This window comes from Gobio gobio (assembly GCF_949357685.1).
Source record: "Gobio gobio genome assembly, chromosome: 1".
NCBI classification, from domain to species: domain Eukaryota; kingdom Metazoa; phylum Chordata; class Actinopteri; order Cypriniformes; family Gobionidae; genus Gobio; species Gobio gobio.
The window spans coordinates 32,893,395-32,905,720 of NC_137097.1; the positions used below are offsets into that span (position 1 = coordinate 32,893,395).

Genomic DNA, 12,326 nt, shown 5'->3' on the forward strand with positions numbered 1-12,326 from the left:
TACAAGTCTGACTCTAATCACGAATGAACCAATAACACCTTCTCCAGCCTGTGACAGCGTGCAGCGTGACAGTATGTAATCAATAGATATCAAACGATCTGTAATAATGCAATACTAACACATATAAAAAAACATGTTTTACTCATATAAGTGTGTTGCACCGTTCCTGTCGGATCCAATATAGAGGGCACAGCATTGTGTTTTAATCTCAATATGTCAGCAAATCCAGTCTCGACCTGTATCTTGTTTACAATTGATTCTGCTGTGAAATGAATCGAACAAACGCGCAATGTCTTACACACGTGAGCTGGAACCGGCATGTTTATTGCTCGGTAGCTCGACCCTCCACAAGTCGGTGGGCGGGCTTGAGGCGGTGCTTCAGCATTCTATGACGTCAGTGGTCGACATATTCTGAGATCTCTCGTTTTCTGGGCCTGGTGTCAATAAAAGCTTTTCTTTGACTAACAAGGACGTTTTCAGCTCTGAAACTTACAGGATATTCTTATATCACGATGAAACCTTTATATATCAAAGGCTCAATGGAAAGTTGATTTTTCAATTCATCATCCCTTTAAAATGTATAGTATTAGAGTATATATAAAACGGTGTTAGTTCCCAGCTGGCTGTTAACATTTTAATAAGTTCTAACAATGTGTGGTTTTGATAATGGGAAATTGAAATCAGATTTATTGCCCACTAACAAAGTTTAAATGCCTTAGTTAAAACTTAAAATGTATTGATGATTTGTTTCTGAAACATTTTGCAGTGTTGTATTTACAGTTTTGTACAAGGGGTGCTGCAGGACCCTCAGTATCCCATATCCAGTGTCCCTGCTGCTGTATCACAAATAATGCACACTAACATGAACACTTTTTGTTGTAGATTATCTGGCTGTTTGGTAACAGAGAAAGGTTGTGATGCTTTGGCTTCAGCTCTGAGTTCAAACCCTTCACACCTGAGAGAGCTGGATCTGAGCTACAATTACCCAGGAGATAAGGGACTGACGCTGCTCTCTGATACACTCAAACATCTGGACAAACTCAAGTATGTTGAGCATTTACAATCATGTCTGCTGTGTGTTGTCAAGAGAAGTTTTTTTGATTCTCACAAAAAAAGATTCAAAATGCCCAACATATATTTATAACAAACAGCCAGTAATTTAACAGTGATATACATGGCTGATGGTGCTTGAATATTTTTTTTTAAATGCATGTGGCAATAATCCACGACTAGGTGTGCTTTACGTAAGGAATAATTGACGACGGGCCGTTGAATTATTAGAAAAATAATGCACACCCGAGGTGGTGATGCGGTCACAACACGAAGCGGAGTCGGCCCGACAATGCCTGAGCCTGACACAATTCAGCCCGAGCCCGACAAGTACATTTTGATTGACAGCTTTTTAAAAGCCTGAACCCGTTTACAGCCTGACATTATTCAAATGTGCGTGCCACACAGCTCTTTTGCCTTCTGTCAAGAAGGACTCATTTATAAAAAAAATGTAACATCATCTATTCACAACTAATGTAGGCTATAGGCCACTTGGAACTTGGAACAAATAAATAAAATAAGTCCTCTGTAACATCTCGGCACTCTAAATAGGCCTAGGCATACACGTAGCCTATCAATAGGCCTACAGGCTTATAAAAAGGCTTATAGTCTTTCTTAACAAATTAAATTAAGATAAATTCTAAACTAAGATTAGTTACATAAAATTGAGATTAGGCCTAAGACAAACGAAAACGGGACGAATATACATAGGCCAACGCGTCACCAAAATTTGTCTTTCTTAACAAATTAAATTAAGATAAATTCTAAATTAAGATGGGTATTTGGCAATAACGAAATTAAGATAAAAGCTCTGCGGTATTTGCTTCGTCACTTTTCTCCACAATCTGGCCTCAACACGACGGTGAACAGGAGCTGAAATTTAATAAAAGATGAATGCCAACATTAGCCTATATACTCTGTCTACATTATGCATTTAAGACTCAATTAATATTTAGTTATAATTTGAAAAAACCTTTAGTCACCAATATTAGGCTACATGTTTTTGTGGAGGAAAATGATTGAATCCACTGTGGATGGATTCAGTGCTGTCCTGCACTCACTAATGGTGCGTCCAGCAGCACTGAACACCCTTTCACTGCTGCTGCTACTGGTCGGGTTGCATAGTACTGGTTTGGCTAATTTTGCAAGTTTTGTGTAGGATAGTTTGTTGGTCTTCCACCAGCCAAGAACATCCATTTTAATTTCCATGACAGCCATTTCAATGTAGCGAGTGATCTCGTCATCTTCTCAGTCAGCTTGCCTTACATTTTCCCACTTTGCAAAATTCACCCTTTTTGCCGGAGGAGTAGGTTCGACTCCAGAGATCTCTGCCGTTGTTTTTCCATTTTGATTTTAGGTTTACCTCAGAAGCAGTTTGCACGTTGTTGGTTGCTTGGTAACAGACCTGACAATTGATTACTGAACTCGATGGAGCGGGTTAAGATTTCCTAACTACAGATAAGATGAGAGTTTGTAAGATAGGATAAGAATCCTAAATGTAATACGAAATTGTGAAAAATCCTAAATTAACTCATCATATCTTTAGTTAAGACCTAAGATAGAAAGTTTCTGTAATACGCCCCCAGTTCCATATCCTCACTTATGAAATGGCATGGGATTTTTTTCAGATAATCCTCTGTCCACTTGTCTGTAGTTATTGCGACTGTGCCATCCTTCAACAAAGTCTTACATTTCTGTACTAAAGCTTCCCTCTTTTCTTTTGTCGCAATTGTCACATGGCGAGGAATAACAGAGTTTATGGGAACCCTCCCATACGCATCCCCGACATTAATTAGTTCTTGCGCCACCTCTTAAAACCCCTTGCCATTTACGATATTAAAAGGCCTAATGTCTTTACAGCAAAAGCTGACACACTTCTCCGTCACCATTTGTTTCACCTTTGCAGTAGAGCCCTGCATTTCTGCCCGACGGGCCCCGACTTTTTTACGCCCCTAGGGCCGGGCTTCGGGCCAATTTTCCCGTCATACCTCAAACGCGGGCCGGGCTTAGGGCCTTTTTAGGCTTCTCCTTCATTTTATATTTTAGACATTCAATAATTAAAAGAAACGAGATATGCTGCGAGGGTGGAAACAACATGAGACCATGATATTGCGAGTCTGCAACTGTCAAGACCGGCTCGCACAGTGTTTAGAGGACGGCGCTATGCAACACGCGTCCGCAAATGAGTAAAGCAAGCCAACACGCAAACTGCCGCAAGTGAAACTGAAAATAAGCTAAGTCTGAGATGCTCAAAAACACAACAATCTTCATTAAAACTAATGAGACTAAAGGCTCTTACCAGTGTTTAGGTCGCTCGTTCTCATAATGTGGTCTTTGATGTTGAAATGAGCTGATGAATAAAATGCTCATATCGGTTGCTTTCGTTAACACGAACTCTGTTAAATGTGCATATAGCACGGGAATTGAAGATCGGATTTATATTAATTTTGCGGAGAGGTAGGTAAGACAACCAGGTTTTTTTTTGTTTCGTTTTTTTTTTAGATTGTGTAGCCCGTTTCGTTTGCGCGCGCCGTTGCGATCTGCCTGTCTCATCTTGTCAAAAATGCCTTTTTACTGTGATGGTGGTGATAGTAGGCTAAACGTTTAAACGATGCTTGAAGTGTTTTATATGGATTTTATAAGCAAGACAAGTCAAGTGTTGATTTCAGAGGCTAAAGCGTTGGGTTAACTCTCTGTCGGCCGCTGGCCGCTTGGTCGTCACTTTAAATAACAAAAACTTTAATTTAACAAGCAACAAAATGCTTCATAACTTAACAAAGAAACTAAATGAAATATAACTACTTTGACATTAAAAACAAAACTGAACTATTTTAATGGCTGCAACTAATGTGTAATAGGGAGGATAAAAAAAAACACGGGCTCCAGTCGGAGTCGGGCTGATAATTTTAATGAGCTGTCAGACACGGGCCGGGCTAGGGCCTCAGCGTCTCGGGCCAAGGCCGGGCTAGGGCCTAGTTTTGAGGCCCGTGCAGGGCTCTACTTTGCAGGGATGGGTTTTGATGCTGTAACCAGTGTTTATTTCTTTGAAGAATAATTTTCGTCATAATTTTCATCAACGACCTTATTTCACTGACGAAAACGAGACGATAACTAAAAAAGAACCAGTTTTATCATTTTCATCTTTGTCAGTAATAGAACAAGAACAAGTAATATGCTAAATGGCATAAAAGAATGAGACCCGGCATCAATATATACAGGGAGTGCAGAATTATTAGGCACGTTGATTTTCTGATCATATTTTTTTTCCAGGCACATTTGACCAATTCCAAACCACAGTAATCCTAATAACTACTATTGATTTAGTATTTAATAATGTATAAGTGATATATAATTGTTCATGAAGGCTGGAAATGAAAATCACCTTATATTCAGGTGTGCAGAATTATTAGGCATGTTTTCTTTTACAGATAAATTGAGCCAAAAAAGAGATTTAACTCAGACTGAAAAGTCAAAAAGTATTAAATGCCCTTGAGTAGGATGCAATACTAATGCAATACTAGACATTGCAGTTAAGGCATGACCATTGGACAGTGAAATGCTCGTTGGGTCAGCAGGGTCAGACAAAAACATGTGGCGGAGAAAAGACACCTGTTAACTGCAAAAGAGTTAAGAATTAAGGTGAAGAATTAAGGGTGAAACCATCAGGAACCCTTTAGTCTCCAGTGCCACCATTTTCCAGAGCTGAACCTACCTGGAGTCTCCAGAAGTGCAAGGTGTCAGGATCTCAGAGACTTCAGTTAGGTAAAGAATCCTAAAAAATGACCCCCACTAGATAAGAATCACAAGCTGAAGTGTTGTAAAATACATGAAGAAGGTTTTTTTATAGGCTTTATGGATGTATATATATATGTATATATATATGTGTATGTATATATATATATATATATATATATATATATATATATATATATATATATATATATATATATATATATATATATATATATATATATATATATATATATATATATATATATATATATATATATATATATATATATATATATATATATATATATATATATATATATATATATATATATATATATATATATATATATATATAGTCCTTTGTGTTGAGCATCACCTTCCTCTGGCCTGCATCTTGGAGATGTGAGGGCCATCTGTGCAAAGGTCTGCTGGTGGCCCAAAATCTCAGCATCTGAAACTAATAAAAATAAGTTTTTATTTAGTTGTTTTCATTATAATATAAATTTCATTTTTGTTTTCACTGAATCATAACACGGCCTCGCTGGCTGACGCCTCATCACTTTCCTTTCAAGTTCGGTACTTAAAGATCACTTCTATCGGTGCCATTGGTGCTTTTCCCTCTCCATATGCCATTTTAGAAATCAAAACAGTACATAAACTATAAATCCACATGGAAATCTTCTATCAAACAGCTCATCACTCGCGAGTTGCGACACGCCCACCACATGCGGAACTGAACTGTGTGATTGGTGCGTTCAAGTCCTCCTGGGATGTTCGTATTTACGAAGTGAGAAGTCGTGTTTACGACATCATGTGCATTCAAGTCTCTTTGGTCGGAGTAAGAGGGCGTTGTACCTTCTTTTAATGAAATTCAAAAAAATACAGCAAGGTTTGTTAACTCTGCTTATAGAAAATGAAGAACTAAGAATGCGCATTAGCTGAGTTTTAATCTTTTACATTTTTAATTAATCTATGAAGCCACTGTAAACTGTATTGTTATACATTAGGCTAATTGTTATATTACAATGATAGCTTCCTTTGTTGTAAATGACAAAGCCTGACAGTGTCACTGCTAAATACCCGTTATATTCAACTACAGACGTTGCATCCATTGATTCCGCCATGTTTCTCACTGACACACCTCCAACTCAAACAGATCGGGGCTTAAAGAAAATCCTGAACTTCCCACTGGTATTTACGACTTTGTGGTGGCGTTCATGTGCATTCAACTCGTACATACGATCTTTACGACCTGACTTGAATGCACCAGATGTTGTTACATGTATGCCCTGTCTGCCGTGTTCATTGTGTTTTCAGTTCAGTCCCTGTGACCTAGTTTCTCCCCAGTCTGTATAATTAGTTATTTCTATCACCTGTGTCCTGTTAATCACCTCGTTAGCCCTGTGTAATTATGCTGCCTTCACGTGCTTTCGGAAATTTCCTAATTCCCACTTCAGAAGTCGTGATTACGAGCTTGTTGCATTCAAGTGCTTTGTTGTCGGAGTGAACAGGAATCATGGTGGACACCAGGTTATTCTTGCCTATTTATTGGGAAAATCTTATTAAAACCAACATAATATGTAGTCTCCCATGCATCGACAACCATAACATTCCAGATAGTCCGCTTTCTGCTAGTGATGGCCAAATGAAGCGTTTCGAAGCATTATTGCTTTCTGATACAATTGTGTCGAAAATGGTTCATTACTCGAAGCTTCATTCAGATAGAAATTGCAGTGGTGAAGTAAATGTAATGCAACAAAGCTGACAACCATAAAATGCAAGTAGGCTTATATGTTAACGCCCCGTTTATTACGTGTTTACCGAGGCGATCAAAGCTGAAACGGTGTTAGTGCTGTGAAACTCATTTAGGTGAATTTTACAGATACTGATGAATTTCATGTGTTCACTACTTTTTTGCTGATTCTTTCATTTCAGTCAAATGCAGGCTATTTTCGCTGTGTACCAAACATACAATATGCTTCATATGATTACTCTTACATGTAAATATGTACTACATTAATGTCAAGACAAGACGACCTAGCTGTTTTGGAAAAAAAACAATAAAACCACACCTGCCACAGCAGTCTAGTTCTCCCCGCCACCATGTTTAAAGCTTATGACACGCCTATCTCGGGAATTGGGGTATCAAAATTATTTCCGAACTTCCCAGTGGTAAACACGACATCAGAGGACGTTCATGTGCAATTTTTACCTAGGAAACCTCTTATTTACGATAATTCTGATAGCACGTGAAGGCAGCATTAGTTCTCAGTTTTCCCTCAGTGTTTGTCGGTTCTCGTTTCATGTTGGATTTGTTCGTTCCTGAGTTTTTATTAAAGTTTCCTGTTCTCCCTGTATCCTCGTTTCCGTGAGCTCATTGCCTGCCTGCCTGCACGTCTGTTTGTAACAGATGTGATCCTGAGTGGACTAGAAGCCTGATTGACATGTCACATGAAAGCTAGTTTCCTCATCTTTGAAAACGGGCCTGATATGTGCATCATCATTTCAGTTTATCAACTGTACGCGTCATAAAAGTGGCTCACACACTCTGTAAACAACCCAAAATGGACGAGAAGCGAGACGGAGCGAGTGAAGGAGATGCTGAATGAAGATGTAAATTCAGTGATATAGTGGTTTCCATGGTTACCCCTTTAAACAAAGGCACTACTTCACCTTTCTGACAGCGCTTGTGTACTGACACTTCACTTTTGAACTTTTTAGTCATGATTAGGGCTGCCACTAACGACTATTTTTATATTGATTAATCTATCAACTAGTGTTGTCACGATACTGGAATTTCTAACTTCGATACAATACCTAAAAAAAGTATCGATATTCTATACCATTTTCGATACCACGGGGAAAAACAATTTTAAAATAGCATTGGATAATCTTCATTACAGATGAATCCATTAGTTACACAAGTTAATGAGTCAAGAGCAGTAAGTGATCGTTTGTCTTTTTGTAGTTTGAATAATAAATAGCCGCTGTCCCTTTAAGACCTGACACACACATGGATCCCAAACACTGTTCCTGTGTTACACATTCTCCCTGAACTGTTTACGACTGTGTTTACGTTAATGCTCACCAAGATGGTCACTGAGACATTTTTTGAGTGTATTTGACCATTAATAAACTGGAAAAAGGAGCTCATTATTGTCATTTCAGATATAAACAAAGACATTCTTCCTAGGACAAATGACGTCATGTTTGCCATTCATTTGTATGGGGTTTATCATTACAGATATCTACAATTCAGTTGCAGATATCCATAATTCACACAGTGGATATCTGCAACTGAATTGTAGATATCTGTATTTCCAGTTCAAAATATATACAATTTGATTCTGTCCAATCGTAACTCAAGTTCAAGATATCTTTAATTCACCATAATTCAAGATATCTACATGTTCCTTCATCAAATCAAGTTTTGACTAGGCGAAATGACATTGTAGATATCTGTAACTTGAATTATGACTAGTCAAAATGACGTTGTAGATATCTCAAACTGGGGTTAGGGATAGTCGTAATTTTTGTAGATATCTGTTATCAAGTTATAGATATCTTTAAATGAAATTTGATCATAGATATCTGAATTTTGAGATATCTTTAACTTTCATTCTTCCTAGTCAAAATGTAATTACAGATATCTTGAATTGAAGTTTTGACTATTCGAAATGACGTTACAGATATCTGAATGCAAATTAGACCCACATCCCACTTTAGGCGGGAGCAGAGCTTGTTGTTCAAATCATCAAATCACATAGCACCTGTTAACTATTAACTTGTATTTACACTGATTAGCACAATGTCGGAGCAGCCAGAAAGTGTTTTTAATCATCTTTTTAATGCTGCAACCCGTGCTAGACAGGATCTGGCAGCAAGAAATGATGATTCATTACTTTCTACAACAAAAATGTGCGTCTATTAGAGTTTTCAGTTGAGCTAAACTGCTTTTGAGTTCATTGTTTGTGTCAGGTGATAGCAAATGTTCAATTCTTCCGAGATTTCTTTCACAGTTTTCAATAGAACGACGTTCTCTCTCCACAAATCCCCTGTGTGAGGGCTCGTTCAATTTCATGTCATTTTCTGGTGTTTTTTTCGATTACAGCCAACGCCATGACTAATTCTTTCTTCTTCCATTCATAGAAATAAGGAAATTAACCCACTTCCTCTTTGATTATGGCGGGAGCTGGGGAATATGGATATCTAAAATAAAACAACGTCATGCACAATAATTTGCACTAGTCATAATGACGTTTGAGATATCTTTGACTTTCATTCTGCCTAGGAAAAACGGAATTACAGATATCTGCAATTGTCATTTAAGATGTGTGACGAGTTTAATGTCGGTTTCAATGATGTCATTGCAGATATCTGTAATTCAGTTTTGCCTAGTCAAACTGAATTACTGATATCTCTATCTGTCATTTCGACTAGTCGCAATTACGTTACAGATATCTTGAATGGCAATTCCAAATATCCAAAATGTAATTAGGACTAGCCAGAAAGACGTTGTTGATATCCACAATGTTAATTCCAGATAGCCAAACCTAGCTTTTAAATGCTGAAACGGCTTGCCATACACATGGAAAAGTGGATCCGCACCCTGTCCCTGATGGTACAGATCCACTTTTGCGGCACGACTGGAGTGTGGTGTTGTGACGCTTCCCCTCATGTGTATGTTGATGGGTGTTCCTCAAGTTTACCGCTATGGGCGTGCTTTTGAGCAAGTGGGGAATGTTGTGTTTTATACCCGCGAGAGACTTCCCTCAGTCTCCATGTGCTCTACTTCTATTGGATAGTTGCGTTCAACGGATTCTTTTGCATAAAGATGGGCTTCGGACAGCTTTTTTGAAGCGTGGCATTTGTTCAAATTCAGCGCCGCTTTCCCGGAATGCTTTGCGGGCGCGCTAAAGTCGCTTGACGTCACCCATACGAATAAAGTGGAGTGCGGCACGACAGAAGTGTCATATGGACAAGTGGATCCGCACCCTGAGGGAAGTCTCTCGCTGGTCCTTTGTTTTTCATTCCCCGATGGGTTAAACCAAAGCTATAGAAAAAAAGAGTTGCGACACTCTTTGATCTCGCCGCCACGTGATCACGTGGTTCATGGAGCTCTCAATAGTTACAAACAACTCCGCGCTGTCAATCTGTTTGAATAGGATTAAGCAGGACAGGCAGCAGTTTCACTATATTTGCAGCAATTTCTGGTAAATATTAACACTATATGCATCGACTTTGACTAGGCTTTACAGTAGCCTTTTATTCTGGGGAGAGATAAAGAAGAGATCATGTTAATGTTTTTTTTGAGTGATCTGGTCATTTTATTTGGGTTCATGTGAGTGCATGATTTTACAGCGTTGAGTGTTGTAGCCTGTCACGGGCATTTCTGTTGAAAACAAGTTTTATATAGTCTCAAAACGCTGAATGAATTTGAGTGCAAGTTTACGTTTTACACGAAACTTCCCATTATCTACAAATCCTATCATCATAACAAACAAAGCACAGAGACGATTCAAATAAAGATTTATTGTGAAATTTAGTCAGTTTTTCAGTAAGTTTTTGGTTTTTCATGAGACTTTGTGATTTTCCATTAGCCTATTTAACACTTCAGTACAAATAAAGTAACAAAAATAGATATTTTAATGTTATGATAGTGATTTGATGATTATAAAAATTCATTTAAAAAAAAGGCTAATGAGCCAATAAGTGTTCCTCTACCGCCATCTATTGGTTAGTGGTAATTTCTTTTATAATTTAAATGTTGTTAACATCCGAATAAGCATACGCAACTGGTGAATATAAATGAATGATTCTAGCATATACAGAATTTAACCCAAGAAAGAAGTTTTAAATAGTGTTAAAAAAAAACCAGGGCAACCAATTTAATTCAACTCTTTTTACCCAGACGTTATTTATATTCATTATACATAGGCATTATACGTTATTCCTTGAATAAGCTACTTCATAGAAAAGCTTTCGATAGAAAGATCTCAGAGAGACTAAAAACTGTTGAAATATGACCAATAGCATCTGGATATAGTAGCTGTTGCAGTGGTGCTCACGTTATCAAACTGCAGAGTCTAACAATCTATTATAACAAATAAACATTAACTATAATGCGCTTCATAAAATACCACTTCTATTAATATTCCTGAGAGGTCAGCTAATGCCATAATATGCAGTAATTTCATCAATTTGCCAGCGAGTGTGCTTGAGATGCACTGAAATGAATGGGGTTCAATGCTGGAGCTATTGGTTGTTTGGAACTATTGGTCGCTCCATCCATGACACGCTTTACTTCTGCGTTCCTCAGTTCCTATGGAAGTCTATGGGAGTGTCGTAACTCTGTTTTTCAACGGCTCTGGCTCAAACCAAGCAGCAACCTCCCGCAGTTTCTCTTGAAGCCAATACGGAAGTGACTTAAACTGCAATTCCTCGACTGGCCGCTAGGGACAGGCTCCAGAAGTGAGCAGAATCTCATTGAGCCCGCATGTTAAAATGCCCAACTTTATAACAGAAAAACACATGTTTACAGCCTGGTTCAAATTGTGGGGTTTTGGTCTATATGGCTATTTTTGCGCTTCATGACAACTGTGAGGGGGCAAATTTTTTTTATAACTCATTCGTTTACATTATATAAAGTTTTTAAGTCCTGCATAATTAAGGGCGTGTCCACTTTGAGTGACAGGTGGATATCCATTTAACTGGTGTCTGTTAGTCATCGCGTCACCTTAGCTCCACCCACGTCCTGCTTCTTTGCCCATTTACTATTATCCGGGAGTGACGCGCTGACAAGATGGCAACGGCCAGCTCATCCATACTTTGCAATTCAAATCGGCTCTTCAGAATCCTATGGGGGATGTCACGGACACTACGTCCATATTTTTTTTACAGTCTTTACACAGTAAAATCCCCAGAGTTAAATTAACACTGCTCAGAGAACATTTGGTCCCACTCTACAGAGTGTTAAAGTAACACTGAATCAGTGTTAAAGTTAATGAGATAATTGAGAGATTAATTAAGTGATGATTGGCCATTAGTGATGAACACCTGATGATAATGAGTAGAATCACTGAAGGAAAGAGAAAAAGAAAAACACAAGAACTACGACTGACTATAAAAAAGACATTAAATCTCTGAAGATCTCAGCAGAGGAGGATTAAACAACTCCACAAACAGCATTACCAGCTTCACACATTACTAACCAGACTGACTTTATTTCTGTCAGACGTCTCTTATTGAGAATTAACAGATTTTTTGTTTGATTCTGTTGTGAAAATTGTTAGTTTTTAATGTGACCATCATGGTGATCAGTGTTTTCTTTAGTTGGGCAGTTTGATGACGTTTTAACGTTAGTGTTTCTCTGGCTGCTGTAACTGAGTTTGTTATGGCAATAAAAGCAAGAGTAAACACAATCAGATGCTGTCGGTTGCTCGATGTCGAGAATATGATCATTGTATAATGATTTAATTCATTGATTTTACGACTGAGTTTGAGCAATATCCTATTAACTTTTTTTATTGTGATTTTAGAGAAGA

General features: G+C 38.0%; 1 protein-coding gene across 2 annotated transcripts in view; it reads left to right on the forward strand.

Annotated features, from left to right (window-relative positions):
• The window catches only part of LOC307125797 (uncharacterized protein), a 64,799-nt gene that overhangs the window by 44,733 nt on the left and 7,740 nt on the right, over nucleotides 1-12,326 (forward strand). For both annotated transcript variants that reach the window (XM_079815918.1, XM_079815919.1), the window contains one exon: nucleotides 883-1,044. In XM_079815918.1, coding sequence (XP_079672044.1) covers nucleotides 883-1,044 — 162 coding nt within the window. The remainder of the gene's footprint in view (nucleotides 1-882; nucleotides 1,045-12,326) is intronic.